Source organism: Dermacentor andersoni, chromosome 6 (assembly GCF_023375885.2).
Source record: "Dermacentor andersoni chromosome 6, qqDerAnde1_hic_scaffold, whole genome shotgun sequence".
In the NCBI taxonomy this organism is placed as follows: Eukaryota; Metazoa; Arthropoda; class Arachnida; order Ixodida; family Ixodidae; genus Dermacentor; species Dermacentor andersoni.
In genome coordinates, this window is record NC_092819.1 from 160,226,970 (window position 1) to 160,242,474 (window position 15,505).

General features: G+C 45.2%; 1 protein-coding gene across 1 annotated transcript in view; it reads left to right on the plus strand.

Moving 5' to 3' along the window:
• LOC126523735 (RNA transcription, translation and transport factor protein-like) overlaps window positions 1-15,505 on the plus strand; it is a 62,984-nt gene that overhangs the window by 16,846 nt on the left and 30,633 nt on the right. The window contains exon 3 of the mRNA XM_072289015.1: window positions 14,171-14,260. Coding sequence (XP_072145116.1) covers window positions 14,171-14,260 — 90 coding nt within the window. The remainder of the gene's footprint in view (window positions 1-14,170; window positions 14,261-15,505) is intronic.

Here is a 15,505-nt window from a genome sequence, read left to right on the forward strand (position 1 = left end):
GGTCACTCAGGTAGCCACACTTTACAGGCTCTACAGTGGTCATTTGCATCCTCTGAAGAACCCTGTGCATGTGAATAAAGTACTTGTTTGCTTGTAATGCTCAATTTGTGTTTTTCAAATACAATAGTTAATAAGGTACTATATGATAAAAACTTTCCAACTTCAAAAATACTGGGATGTAAACATCAGTTTGTATTAATTATAGTAATGGCTATTCGCTTTTATAAAAGTATTCGATTCAATTTGCTTTGGCACTATTCTATTCGGTCCCAAAAATCTGTTTGCTAACCTCTAATATTGCATATTTTTTGTGCTGTCTTTCACATGTGCATTGCAAACAAGACACATAAATGTGCACTCAGAGCATATAACATATAATTAAAGAAAATTTCCTAGTGGGCTAGTTGGTTCGACATAACACTGTTGAGCAAAGTTACGAAGGGACAGGACTTAAGAAAAACAATGCACTGCACCCGAGTGCAAAGTAACAACTGTTTTATTTTTTTGGAAAATGAGACCTTCGTATAGCCTACTCGCATGTGTAGGGATGCTCTTCCCAGTCGAGCCATGGCATCTATTGTCAGTCATTAAGCTAATCCCTTTGCCGAGTGATATAGATGGCACATGGGGTCATCTTGATGTTGCAGGCTTCCATGACTTCTTTTTCTTTAGTTACTGCATTTCATCAAGATCAGATCCCCATCCTCTGGCAGATATGGCATGAAGCGCAATATATTACAAGGTCTCTGGGTGCTTGTATCAGAATGCAGTTGTGTCGATGTTCGCACAGTCAATCATTTATGCACCTGTCTGTTTGACCCACATAATCAGCCCCATGTGTCAAAGGTATATTGTAGACAACGTCTATCGTGCATTCAATCAATCATTTAAATGGTTTATAGTGCATGCATTCAGGGTATTCCTATCGCTGGTTTCCCTTTAGCTTTTGTCGTGCTGTGAGGACCACTCTTTCGCTCATTTAACCGAGCGAAAGAGTTCAGCAAATGGTGAGAGCGAACACAGCATGCAGTGGGAGATAAAAAAAGTGGCAAGTGAGAAGAGGCACGAGGAGGAAAGTGGAGAGGAAGGTGCAGCAGAACGATGAGGCAGTAAGCAGAGGAGTGTATGTTGAAAGCATGCGAATAAAAGTGAAGTGCAGTGATGGTAGCTACGAGATGGTGCCAGAGTAGCACGAAGTGTCTGGGAGGTTTGTTTGTGGTGGCTTTTGTGAATCACGCCCACGCATCACCCATGCGCTGCAAGATTAGCATCTCCAGATTAGCAAGGCAGTGGCGCCACACTTCGCTCCGTTTGCAACATGCCACACGAGACTGATTGTCCACACCAGCGAAATGACAACACGTGTAGAGCTGCACTCAAATTTCATATTAGGGAGTATCGTAATCGTCTGTCAATTTTTTCTGTCAGTTGCATGTGCTCTGAAGTAATAAACATTGCAGAGGCATCGCTGGTCGCTTATGCTCTTATGGATCTCAATATAGGTATTGTATCAAAGCACATTCCTTGCTTTGTACACATTTGTTTCCAGAGCTGTCTCTGCACATATTACACTTTATGAAGAGGGGAGGCTAGGGAACAGCTTAGAAGTCGTATCACTGCAGACACCGAGCAGACGGCGCAGCGCGATGAACCCATCTTGAGGGGCATTCAGCCTTCCCATTAGCTAAGGAGCCCAGCAGCTTCTCCACTGCTGCAAGGAACTACTGAGATGGAGTACAGCTCACAGAATACATTGTATTGCAATTATTTATTTTGTGCTAGGTGTCATCTGCTGTAATGTAAGCTATGCAAATGCTCCCTATGCAATTTTTTGCACGTGTGACGATACAGCAAAGCACCTTCTCTGCCACTGCCCAACTGTCGCATATCTGTACATGTGTGATAGCGTTTCCCTTTCTGTCACGCGGGTCATACTGCAATCACATCACCCTTGCCCACTATGTGTATATAATCGCTGGCCGCCAAGCTGTGGTGTGCTTATTGTCATTATATTCCTCGGCTGTCATTCTGCCACGTTAAGTTGCTGCGATGCAATAAAACATGTTTCAAGTTCAGTCTGCCTCCTCGTTCACGGAAGCCCTGGAACACGACACCAGCCTTTCGCGCTAACAATGTGTTCTGTGAGCTTTACTCCATCTCAGTAGTTCCTTGGAGCACTGGAGAAGCTGCTGGCATCCTTAACTAATAGGAAGGCTGAATGCCCCTTAAGATGTGTTGGTCGTGCTGCGCTGTCTGCTCGGTGTCTGCTTTCCATCCTGTCAGTACATGCTCCATGGTTGGAGGATTGATGCAAAAAAGTTTCGATGCCATAACCATAACCATTGTTTACGTGCATGCGACAGCGGAGCTTTGCTTCACCTGTACACTTTCCCTCCATTTACCTTGCAGCCACCTTAATAAACAGCAAGGATGAATGCCCTTATAAATGTTCACTTGTGGCACAGTATCTGCTCGGCGTCTACTTGCTGGAATGAAAGCAGTTTAGGAAATAATCTAAAGCTCCATTTTACTGACTGCAGTGTTTATTGTGGGTGCAAAGAGGGTGTTGCGACAGAAAGCCTGTGTGCAAATACAAAGAAATGTACTAGGATGCTGATCAAAAGTTTTATAGGTGTATTGTGTAAAACCACAATTACATACAGGAACGAGATGACACTGGTCATAACTTAAAGCAATAGTTCATGGGATACACATATACGGGCACATAAACATGATGCTCTATGCAACTTTTACTTGAAATGATAGTCACTTTTCAGATAGAGGTGACATGATGACATACTGGTAGTTAATGCCTGTTATTTCTTTATTCCCAGAATGATCAATTGTATAATACTTGTACCCAGATACAATAACGCATCTCCGAATCACAGATGTCACATACCATCTGCCCTATGCAACTTTGCCACATGAAATGGGAAACTCATTGACATAATCAGTTAGGGATTATGCCAGTGTTATGCTGTTTCTTGCAGTTTTGTCTTTCACGAGTATTTGTGTAATGTGAAAAATAGTACCCTGATGTTCTAAATGTTATGTATACTATATGACAATTCTATTCTTTTTCCGGGATCAGAGGAAGCTTTTGTGTCAATATATAATTGGAAGTTTTTTGACAACGAGTATGTGACAAGCCTACCAAAGGCTAGCAGGCTAGCAAGGTGACGAAAGTATCTTTTAGCCATATTGGCACAAAACTTTCCCATAGGCTTTTTTTTTCATAAAAGCCAACCACACATCTCTTGATCTAGTAGATTTATCTTTTATGCGACAAGTCTGTGTTGTTTTCCTTGCCACAAGTCCTTTTACATGTGTCCGCAAAACATTGGCCCTTCATTAAGGTTATTTTTTCTACAACTTTCATGTTTTTTGGTAACAATTTATTGTGCATTTTTGGAAGCTCTTCATACAGCAGCCATTATTTCTTGGAAAGCTTCGTTACAATGAGGCTCTAAAGTTGTTGATAGACTATTGAAGTAGTTTTTTTTAATATGCCAATTAGTAGCCTTGCATTTAAAACTTATCCTTTGTCCCCAATAGTTAGCTATCTTTTGCATTAGTTGGTTAAGAGGTAGTACCTAAATCTATGGAAATAAATATTGCTACTACAAGTACTAACGGCATCGTGTCACTATTCAATATTTGATGCTTACTATTTTTGTTCAATTTGTATTTGAAAAAAATTAACATTCGCCCACCTCTACTTCTTATACAATGCACGAAGATGCGCCCAAGCCATATTTGTGCTTTCTGAAGTCTTACCTTGCTGCATATAATAGTGGCAAAAAGCAGCTTTTCAGAGAGAACTTGATTTTGTTGTTTTGTGTATTCTGTTCTGCTGCCATAAGTGTAGTGAATCGATAACTATATCGCACACAAGTACACAGCCTCTCAATGGAACAGATATTTATTTGATACACATGAATTCGCACCCTGTTCATCTAGATTTAAAAATTATGCTGATTATGGCCAGCCTCTAGTATGCATAGAAGCATGTCTACGATGTAGTGTGAGGGGACATGTGCAGTGCTACTGTGAAGCTAGTTATAGTTCTCACAGCAACGCACCAAGTAAGGTTGTTGCTTAATTGTTATAAGGAAAGACAGCATCAGCTGGGCTGTAAGGGCGACAAGAATGATTTGTGCGATTCACCAAACATACAAACAGAATATAATATGACTACATTCCATGTGCTAGTTAGTATTTCAAGTGATTAAGAGAATGATATAAGGGCTGATGGGTTTATCTGGCCTATTTGTCGTGTTAAAACGTAGGCTGTGAAGTTAACTTCAACATGCCTAGGTTGTCAACATGTCTCAGTATTTACGAAATTGGGGAGGTGGTAGTGAGACTCCCTGGGGAAGCAATATGTCAGTTGTACTAATGGTACGACTTGACTATATAATTTCATCCTTGTTTAGAAATATGATGGTGGGTTAGAACCTATGAAATGCCACAACAGCAAGGCTGAAAATCCCCCCTTACTTCTGAGACGCTTAAAGAATGATAAATAGTTATGCTTTAAAGCATATTTTCGTAACAAATATATGCCACGTTCGTTTCAGTGGAATGGAAAGAGGTGATTGAGCACAGCCATGCTATGGTAGCATGCGTGAAGGTATACAGGAGAGCCTGGGGGCTAATATATATTAATAGAGTGAACAAGTAGCTGTGACTTGCAAGATTATTTTACTCCACAGTGGATGCTGCAGTAAAGTTTGTGCAACTGTAAGCACTACGAGAACGAGTGAAAGATCCTTTGTAATATATGGATTTGTATGACAGATGAGAATGTGCACCCAATTTGCCACTATGCATTTTTTTCTATTTTATGTTCAGCACAGAGTGCGAGTCACTATGGCTTCTTAACTGCAAATTTCTGCATTCCGTTTCACAGTGTTTATGGGGCTATCTGCATTCTTTTGACTACTTATGAAGTGATTGGATAATAGAAAATGCCCACATTGCAGATTTACACAGACCATATTATGAATTCTTCATAAAGCTCCACCCAAGAAACTGTCTGTTGGTTATGAAAATAAAAAATGGCAACCAACATTCCCTTACCTTCTTGTGCCGCCCCGCACATGCTGCTAATTAACTAATGTCTACAATGCAGACATTATGTGCTTTTATTAGAGGTAGGTGCAAGTTGCACTGACACAATGAACATGCATTCATTGCCTACAAGCTACCGCATGTTGGAATTGGTGTTACAGCATGCATGGCAAATGTTCTCCCCTACTTGTGTCTTGTGCACCATATGAGCCAGCATTTCATTTCATTGTCATGTACCTGTTTAAGCAGTGACTGATTAAGAAAGGCACATATAAAGTGACTTAATATGTCAACCATTTCACATGCAAGATCACTGCACTCATTGCAAAGCTTATTAGAGAGTTTCAGATCAGGGGGATGCAATCGTTGAGGCTCCAAGTACTAGGGGGCCTCAATGCTTGCGTCCCCTTAATCTAGATCTCTACAGTCGCTTGATAATCTTGCTTTGCTTTGAGATGAAGTACACGTACTGTGCACCTCTTTGTTAGCCTATGCACTTCTCTTTCTTTTTAATGTGGCTGTGCATTAGCTAGCTAGGTTGTCACTACGTACATGAATGACATGTGTGGCATGCCCAACGCAATCAAATAACATTACTTTGCTATAGCTCACTGACTGTGCAACTTCTTCTTTATCTAGGGAAAAGAATAAGAAGAGAATGCATGCATAAATGATGTTGACGGCAGCAAACAGTCTCAAGGCAATTATCCTTGATTGTCGCCATTGCTGAGAGAGCAAGCATGCCTGTATTCACTTTGACCACAGGCTGTGCATTGTTTAAATGTTGCTAGAGGTATGGATAAATAATGAAGGGGCAGCAGATTGGCCAGCCAGGCCTTTATGCATGGGCATTGCTGCCTTGTGTGCCCCGTAGACCTCTGTCATCTCTTAAGGCATGAATTACATAACACTACTTCTATTGGCAGGGACATTTTTAGCAGCAACAAGAAAGGTAAACATTACGTGAACTCACGCCTATATGGGGTGTCTTTTCAGCCATGTGAATTAATATTTGTTTTCATGCGAACATTCTTCTCTAAAAAACATATCTGACAAGCATCTCTGCCTGAAGAAACAACTGTGATATGTACATATCACTTTTGTGTATGTCATAATTGTAATCAATTGCTCAAGACTTACTGATGGCTAGTTGTTTAGTTATGACTTAACATGACAGTGCACTTTGAAATAATGACGTCACATAGAATGAAAAAATGCTAGCTCTGTGCGCTCCTGCACATTCATTCAGTGTTACATCATTGTTCAGAAGTGCGATCCCATATTACATCATGTAAGCAATTGTAGGCTCACTATTAACTTGAACGCTACTAAAGAGACCTCAGCAGCAAAGTGCAACTAAAGCAACAAGCCACTGTTGATGATTCACATGCGTGCTCGGTGATGAAGTGACTTGTCAATCAACACAGCTGTATTCCGTGATAATAGAACCATCTGTATAGGAGTATGTTAATAGATAATGCTGCGGCGCTTCAGCGTGCTACACTGTTGCTGCGACAGATCCCTTGCTCATTGGCTTAGATACACCCGTGTGTTCGTATATGCGCGTTCTTCCAAGCTGTTACGTATAGGGTCTGGCCTCATTCGTGAAAGGAATGCGCATTGGTTGGTGGCAGAAAACAGAGTTTATTTTCTACAAGAGACGCAGACGAGAGCCGCATGTGTTCGAGGGGGCAAACTCTCGGTCCCTGTCCAGTGGCCGAGACGCTGGGGGGTGATAGAGAATTCTTGGAACTCGTCTTGGGGTGGGTTCGCTTCCTGTTTAGTCTGCACTGGTGCCTTGTCCAGCCGAGAAGTGGTGGCGCGTCGCTTGTACACAACACTTGCCTCCCTTCTCAGATGGAGTCGCCGTAGTGACCCGGAGGGCATCGCTCCCGCTGCGGGCAAGACTCTGCAGTTGTGTTTGGCACGGTCTCAGGGGCAATGCCAATCTCTGGTTTGGTCACCGATGATTGCGAAGGCTCCAGCATTCCCGAGAGAGTGGCCTCTGACGACGTGGAGTTATCTGTTTTATCCCAAGCATAAATGGGAGCGGGACACTGCTTGCGGTTAGCGCACAGCCCTTATCCTGTGTCACCGAATCTTCTGTGGGGTGTCTCAAAATATTAGGCTTGATGTGGTCACATTATCATCACACAACTGGTTAGGGCCTTTAATGAGCCACGATCTGTGGCCTAGCTTTTCCAAAACCGTTCCCTCTGAAGTTTCGAAAGAAAACTGCTTGTCCGACAGCGAGTACTCTCGACTTGTTGTCTCCCTGTTGCAATTGGTATGAATTTTGTTCGCTTTTGCTTGGGGATTACTGCACATGAGAGCCGTATCCAGCTCACGCCCGAACACAAGTGCACCTGGCATTTCACCCATTGATGTGCAGATGGTGATGTGTTGCTTTAGAAAAACTGGGCCTGCCTACACGCGAATGTTCCATCCTTGTTTTTGGCTAATGCTCGTTTTGTTTCAAAAGCCATCCTTTCTGCTTGGCCATTTGTTGTGGGATGGTACGGTGTGCTTGTTACATGGCTCACCCCATTCTTCTTTAGGAAGCTCTCAACTTCCACTGAAACGAAGGATGGCCCGTTATCAGTCACAAGCTTTTTGGGGAGCTCAAAAGCTGCGAAAACGTTCTGGAGTTCCTCAATCAATGTGGCAGACTGTGTATTATGCATGGAGCACACTTCCAACCATTTGCTGTATGTGTCCACAACAATTAGCCAGCATTCTTCCTTCTACGGGACCAACGTGAACTGTGTCCCAAGGCGTTCTTGGGCATTCCCATTTGGGCACTGGTGCCCTGGCTGGTGCCCTTTGGTGTTGACAACAAGTTGCACAGTTTCTAGCGAGCCATTCGATATCTGCGTCAATGCCTGGCCAACAAAAGTACCTTCGTGCACATGCCTTCATGACCACAATTATATGGTGGTTTGCAGGTGCGAGTTTAAGAAGGTAGTTTCTTGCCTTTTTTGGAGTTACCATCCGGGAACCTCTAACAAGGCACCCTTCCTGCGCTGAAAGCTGTCTCCAGCTTCCGGCACGATGAAAACTGTTCTTTTGGCAGTTTATGAACTTCACCGTTTGAAACAGCCTCCAGCACTTGGGACAGAACTGAGTCCTCTCGAGTCATTCGTGCTAGTTGACGCGGTGAAAGCTCGAAGCTGGGTATGGTAGCCAACTTGAGCACGTCTCTTGGGGGATAAGGTTCATCAACTTGTGCTGGCAGTGGAAGTCAGCTTAGAGTGTCCGCATTTTGGTGCAGTAGGCCAGGCCTGTACAACAACTTGTAATCGTACGTTGCTAGTTTAAGGCACCATCGCGTCATCCTTGATGAAAAACCCGGGGTACTTACTTTGTTTCACTCAAGATTTCAGTCAATGCCTGGCGATCTGTTAGGGTCACATGCCGGCCAGCTATGTACTTATGAAAATGGCTGATGCCGTAGATTACTGCTACACTTTCTTTGTTGAGCTGGAAGTAGTTCTTTTCGGCACTTCCCAGTGTTCATGAACTGAATGCAATGGGCGCCTCTCGGCAAATAGCATCTTCCCGAGCGAGGACGGCATCAACGCCGTATGGCGATGCGTGCACGGACAAAAGAAGGGGCTTCGTCTCGTCGTAGTGAGCGAGCACTGTAGATGTATGGATCATCTCCTTAAGCGCCTCAAAATTGGCTTGATGCTTGCTCTTCCACTTCCAGGGCGTGATTTTCTCTAGGAGCCTATACAATTCTGCCACGACCATCGCTGTGTTCTCCGAAATGCAGTCGTCAAATGAAATAAGGCCCAGAAAAGCCCTTAGGGATGTCTTGTCAGATGGTTTGGGTGCTTGAAGTTTAGCCTCAAAATTTTTACCGGTGTTGTGAACACCATTGCCATCCATTCGTTGTCCCAGAAACTCAACTGGTGTATTTCCGAACCTGCACTTTTCGTTCTTGAGGAGTAAGCCTTTCTCAGTTAGCCTCGACAGAACCTGATTTAGACGCTGTGCGTGCTCATTTGCACTATTACCGTTGACAATGATGTCGTCAAGGTGAACACTCACCCCTGGAATTCCAGGTAGCTTTGTCTCCCTCATGCACTGAAAGATAGCTGGTGCAGCAGAAATTCAGAACGTGAGGCATTCCACCCTGAATAGTCGTTTTGTGGTGTTCACTGTGAGCAGTGCTGCTGTTTCTTCATCAACTTTCAGTTGTTCTTATGCTTGATAAAAATCCAACATAGATGGTTCCACCATGTAAGTTTGCGAACACTTCATCTGTAGTTGGTCATCACAGACACTGAGTTACTGTTGGTCTTCCGAACAAGTACCAATGGGGTTGCCCATTTAGTATGCTGCGTTGGTTTTAGGATGCCTTGGTACTGTAGACAATCAAGCTTATGTTCCATAAGCGCCTGCAGCGCCACTGAAATTGGACAAGCCTTGCAAAACTTTGCTGTCATATCGTCTTCGAGTTCCAGGTGAACCAAAGGATCCGTATAGCTTCCAATGTCTTCCTTGAAGACATCTGGGTGTCACCCCAGGAGCTCTGTAATTTCTAGTGCTGGCTCTCCAATGTTGTTTATCCCCTTTACCTGAATGTGAAGTACCAGAAACCAATCTTCCTAGGAGGTTGCACCCGGGGCCCTTCATAACCAACAATGGCAGCAGATAGTCCTTTGATCTCAACCTCACATGAACTTGTGCGGAGCCCAAGACGTGTAATTCTTTACCTGACCATGGGCCCTATAACGTAAAACTATTCCAATATGTTTTTATTCCAATCTCCTGACGTCAAATTTGCATAACTGCCGACGCAAGCATCAGGCGGTCACCCACAGGGCTGTCTCAACAGACCCAACAAACACTCTCCTCGTTCATAGGAGGTCATTTTTCTTTACTTGAAAAATGAATAACATTGCTGACACTGAGCAGCTTGTCTTAGCTAATTGGCTCACAAGAGGTGAGGAGCACACTGAAGTGGAGAGGGATTCCATGGGGCCGTGCCACAGCACTGAAGATCGATAACCGGGTGAAGCGGGTGGTGCCGGCGTCAGCGATTGGTCCGCTTTCCCTTGCTTAGGTTACGGTGGCTCGTTGACAATCGCGGCAGCATGCAACGGAAGCTTAAAAATGACACTAAAACGGATCCTCAGCAAAGAAGAGTTGGCAGAACAAGGTCGGAAACGTGCCGAAAGTGTTCGAAAACGTTACACGGCCACGCAAAAAGTTTTATTAGATGCAAATAAACCCATGCTCTTCGGCAGGTGCGAGCAGTAGCCAATGCCTAAGATCGGCGGCAGCCATCTTTTATTCCTTTCGGAATGGGGCAGCCCGCGGCTATTCAGAAGAAAATTCAGTTTCGTTCGGCATATTAATGCATCTTTAACGCGTGCATGTCACTTTGACGCGGTGATTTTTTGTGGTTTTGTGACTTCACATGACAGGCAGGTGAAGTAGGTGCAGCGCGAAAACGTTTGACCAATAGCTGAGGGCTAATGGCAAAATCAGAAATAACTATTTCTATTGTTCAGTCAAAACATGCATAATCAGTGTGTACACGTCATATCAGATGGGGAGCTAGCGCGGTTTTCATGATGTCGCGTGACAGACAGGTGAAGTGGGGGTGGTCCAAAAATGTTTTTCACCAATCACGGAGGGCGGATTGCAGAATTGGAATAGAAAAGCTTGGAATAGTTTTACGTTATAGTGCCCCGTGTGCGCAAATCGAGCGGCTTGCATGCAAGCCACGGAGTGTTCTTCTTGCACATTCTGTAGTCCGTGTCCTTTCTTATCAAAGAGCATGCCGTACCTGTGTCCATCTCAAACTGGACTGGCTTTCCCTCCACTCTCGAGTCCACGAGGAACTTGGGGCAGTGTGTACATACACTCACTGTGTGCAGCTTGCAGCAGGATTTGCTGACAGGTGGTGGGTTGACACTGTGTGCCCGTAGCTGCTAGTTCTCGGAGCATGGTTCCGTGCTTTTCTTTTTCTTTGAGATGCAGGCACGCTCGACGTGACCTTCCTTGGAGCAGAAACGGCACTCGGCTGTCTTGAATTTGCATGTTTCAGGGTCGCGCAAGCAATGTCGTGCGGACGTATGCTTGCCTTCTGGCTTCATTTGCGATGTCCTGTTAATTTCCCCCGAGTTTGCCCCTCCCTTGATATCTCGCTGATGCCTTGACGCACTTTCCGCTGACAGGGCTCAGTCCACAGCGCATCGAAATGTCAGGCTTGAACTTCTCCCGGAGCATCACATCTTGGGGCGGCATAGTTGGGTTCGCTGCTGAAGCGGTCGTTTGGGGGTCAGGTGACGCCGTCGATATTGTAACCGAAGACAGCGCTCCGAATTATTGCAGTCGGCTGTCAAGGTTTCGAGGGCCGCAGCGTAGATGTATGCTGATCGACTCGTACCGTTGGCCGTGTCTTTGAAATACGTACCGGCTGTAAAGCTCGGATGTCCTGGTGTCGAAGTGCCGCCTGAGAAGTGTCACTAAATCATTGAAGTTGACTTCTCCCGGGAACTTCAGCGCTACCAGCGCGCACAGTGTTCGAAAGCGTCGGCTCCCCAAAGCGTACGGGGAAGTGTCCGCTTCTTTGCTTCGTCGCAGACGTCGTTCGCCACGAAGTAAAAGTCGAGGCGCTGGATCCACGATTCCCATGATTTGCGCGAGAAAGGCTCGACAGCGCCGTGCATTCGTCCTGTAGCCATGACCTTAACTTCGAAAACTTATCCGCTTCGCAACTCCTGCCTCATCGCCAGTGTTACGAACGGGGTCTGGCCCCATCCGTGAAAGGAGTGCGCATCGGTTGGTGGCAGAAAACAGACTGCGTTTATTTTCTACAAAAGACGCAGACGAGAGCTGCATATGGGTTCGAGGGGGCGAACTTCGGTCCCTGTCCGGTAGCCGAGACGTACGCTGAAGGCGATGGAGGATTCTCAGTACTCGACTCCGGATGGGGTCGCTTCCTGTTTCTTCCGCCCTGGTGCTTTGTCCAGCCGAGGAGCGGTGGTGCGTCGCTTGTCCACAACACAAGCCTTCGCTAGCACAGCTGCAGAAAGTGCGCCACCGCGCCGTACACAACCGAGCACACAGTGACGTATGTTGTCGGAACATTGTGTGGTAGAAATAAACAAAACAAAAAAGCGGCACAGGTAAGATGACTGCACAGTGTCCCAAAGGTGGGTCACCACGTCAACGCCACACATTCAGCACAGAATGTGACAGTGCGAGAGTCGCGTTTTAACCATGACGCAGAAGCTTCAACCTACATCGACAAAAATATGTCAGTGTCGTCTGCTGTTGGCGATAGTTACCTTCTTCGAACAGCGCTGCTCTGCGCACTGCCGAATTGTTGCCAGCGTTCAACAGACGTCGCGTCTCCAAACCGAAGTGCGAATGCCGGCGCATGCGAACCGCTCGAGCTAACTAATAAAAAAATAACCAATAAGAGAGCAAACGTAATAACAAAATCCTGGCACGGCGCGAAATTTTGCTGCTCGCTAGCCCACGAGACTGTTAACTCGCTGATGCATGTTGCCAGTAGCTGGTTACCTATTTGTAAAACCAGAGGGCGCATGCACGCTGCACCGCATCATGCGGTTTCATCGTAGATGCAATTTTGTGACCGATCGCGACGACCGCCCGTTTTTCACGAACCGCCTGCATGCGGTGCGGCGTGCGGCGATGGGCGGTTTGAGCGTAAATCGGCCCTAAAGGAAGCAATAACTGCAGGTAGCCGGTGTGACATTGTTTAGTTTTTCCAGTTGCCGCTTTTAGCACCACACGACTTCTAGCCATCACAAAACGCTGTCGGACTGTTTGTTCACACATATAATCAGACCGCCAAGCACATCTGTGTTGAAACGCGAGCAAGTTGGCACTTACTTTGTGGGAGGCCCGGAGAGGAGCACAGGATTGTTTTTTTTATTTTGCGCCACGCCCGCGACGTGTAACGCTGCCGCATTTGGCATCACTGATTGTGACGGCATTCTGAACTGAATGCCCATGTTTACTCGAAATGTTTAAAAAATATCGCAGGTTGTTTAGGGGCCCTCTAAAGCCGGTTACCAACACGTCAGCTGCTTAGCTGCATGATATTACGGCTAAAAAGGAAGTCTCGTGTTTTTCCAGTGTACCTACATGTGCAAATACGGTTTGTTTCCCCCTCCTTGAATTTGGAATCCTCGAATTTTGCATCAATCTTTCTGTATGAACCATGGATATATGATATCAAATAAATTAATGTTACTGTATATTTACTGTATTACCCACTGTGCCATTCTACTGCAGAGCACAAAGTCATGGGTTTGATTTGTGGCCGCCAGAATTACATTCTGGTAATGCCGTAATGCAGGAAGCCTGTGCCGCTAGCAAGAGGGAAGCATATGTTTAGACACATGTTAAAGAACCACTGGTGGTCAAAGTGACATCTACCATAGGTCACAGTGCAGTTCTTGAATGTTGAACCCCTTCAATAACATTGGTGTTGCTACGTTTAAAAAATCCCATGCTGTAAGCAGGCAGCCTTGCAAAAGCTGTGTTAATATTTTTATCATGTTATGTTTACATTTTATAAAATGTATGTGAGTAGCATTCTGAGTGGGGAAAGAAAGGGGGCGCTGGTGTTGCTTGAGAAAGAGCAGTGTAAAAAATATAAATAATGGCAGTCATAATCATCCCTTGAAGATGGTTGGCGACATTAATACAATTGGCAATCTATCTTGCAATGAGTGCACGATTAATTTGTGGCGATATATTTTATATGTTACAATGATTATCATCAAGAGCAGCACATGCCAGAGGTACCGAAGTCGGCATGAAAGGAAAACGGTTAGGTCCGGACATTGATACGGGAACGTGCATGAAGTATCCTAAGAATGCTCACCGTATAAATAGAAAAGTGGACAGGGATAAATGTGGAGTGTTGTTTCATGATGTTTTGATATTGGGTTCATATGTGCATTGTTACACATGTCCCTGCGTGCTTTTCAGCACACAAATTTTCCTGAATGAAAGAAAAAAATGAGCACCTAGAAGTTGAGTCACTTGGTGCGTGCGTCTTGCATCCTTGTTTGCCATTTTGTTGCGTGCTTGTGTGCAGCGGACAAGTACGTGGAGGCCAGCAAAAAGGCAGAGCAGGACACGGGCGCCCCCAAGATGGTGCACGCAAACCCGCTGGACGACCTGGACTGTGAGTGTGGGCAACGCTTGTCATTTGGGGCATTCCCCTGTGCCAACCGTGCTGCTCTGTGTGCGGCTAGTACAGAAGGCAGGACCCCCAGTGCTAGCCACACTCAGTCTCCATGTAATGCAACCACAAGTAGTACTGCAAGCTCTGTAAGCAAGTAGAAGAGGTCAGCTCACCATTCGTTGTGCGTGGTCAAGCAGTGAGCTTGTTTTCACCGCAGGGGACGGTAACCCAAGCATTTTGCAGCAAGAGGGGCTCACAAGAGACTGTGTCCCCCCCGAAGCCTTGCTCTCTGGTGCATTCACTCAGTGAGAAGGGCCATGCTTCGTTCGTACAGAGAAATAGTGTCCCCTAGTTTGGCAGTCCTCGTAATCTCAAGTTTCTGAGACGTGGTACGAAGCATTCGCTCGCATTGTGGCAGCAAGCTCGTGGTCATCAAGTGAGGTCTGCTCATGTTTTCCTGAGGGCATGTAGTCCCAATGAAACTACACACCTTACTTTGTGTAGTTGTCTCCTTGTTATCTCAGGCTTTCGGGTGAAACTGACTTCTTTTTTAGGGGGACCTCAATTTATACCTTTTCAAACCTTTGTTTTTAATTTGTGGGCGCCATCTGATGGTGGCTGCTGGCACTAAGCACGATCAGCCATGGGTCGAAGACTCGCGGTGCTGCACAATGCAACACACTTGAATCCCAGACGCCTTAAGTCACATCAATGGTTGCCATCGGCGCGATCTGCACCACATATGCTGGTGCTCATAACCGTGCTATTATGGCCTGACCTTCTTGCGATTCATTTAAAAGTGCTTTATGATAGGATGCTAGCCACCAGGAATGCTTTGGGAATTTGTGAAGTTGTCTTTACTGCTGAAAATAAACCTCAAGTTAACTAAATTTGCGATTTAACAAAGCTTTTCGCTGCAAGTACAACATTGTTACATTGACCGCAGTCGACTTTTGCTATGCAGTTAAACCTCAATATAACAAAATTGGTAAAATCGACAATTTGCTTCATTATAGCGCAATTCTTTTGTATTGAAATTCAACCTTTTATGCAAATTAGTACAGGCGCCAATCAATTTTTCTTGCATGGAAAGAGGCCGCCTAATTTTCCTAATTATTAGGCAATTGAAAGAAGCAAGCTTGAATGAGAACACAATAAATTTTGATAAATTTAGGAGTCGGCGACGAGCGATACGGTTTCATGTCACATGCCTCGGCGATATATTCTCAGTGGTACGAATTAAGC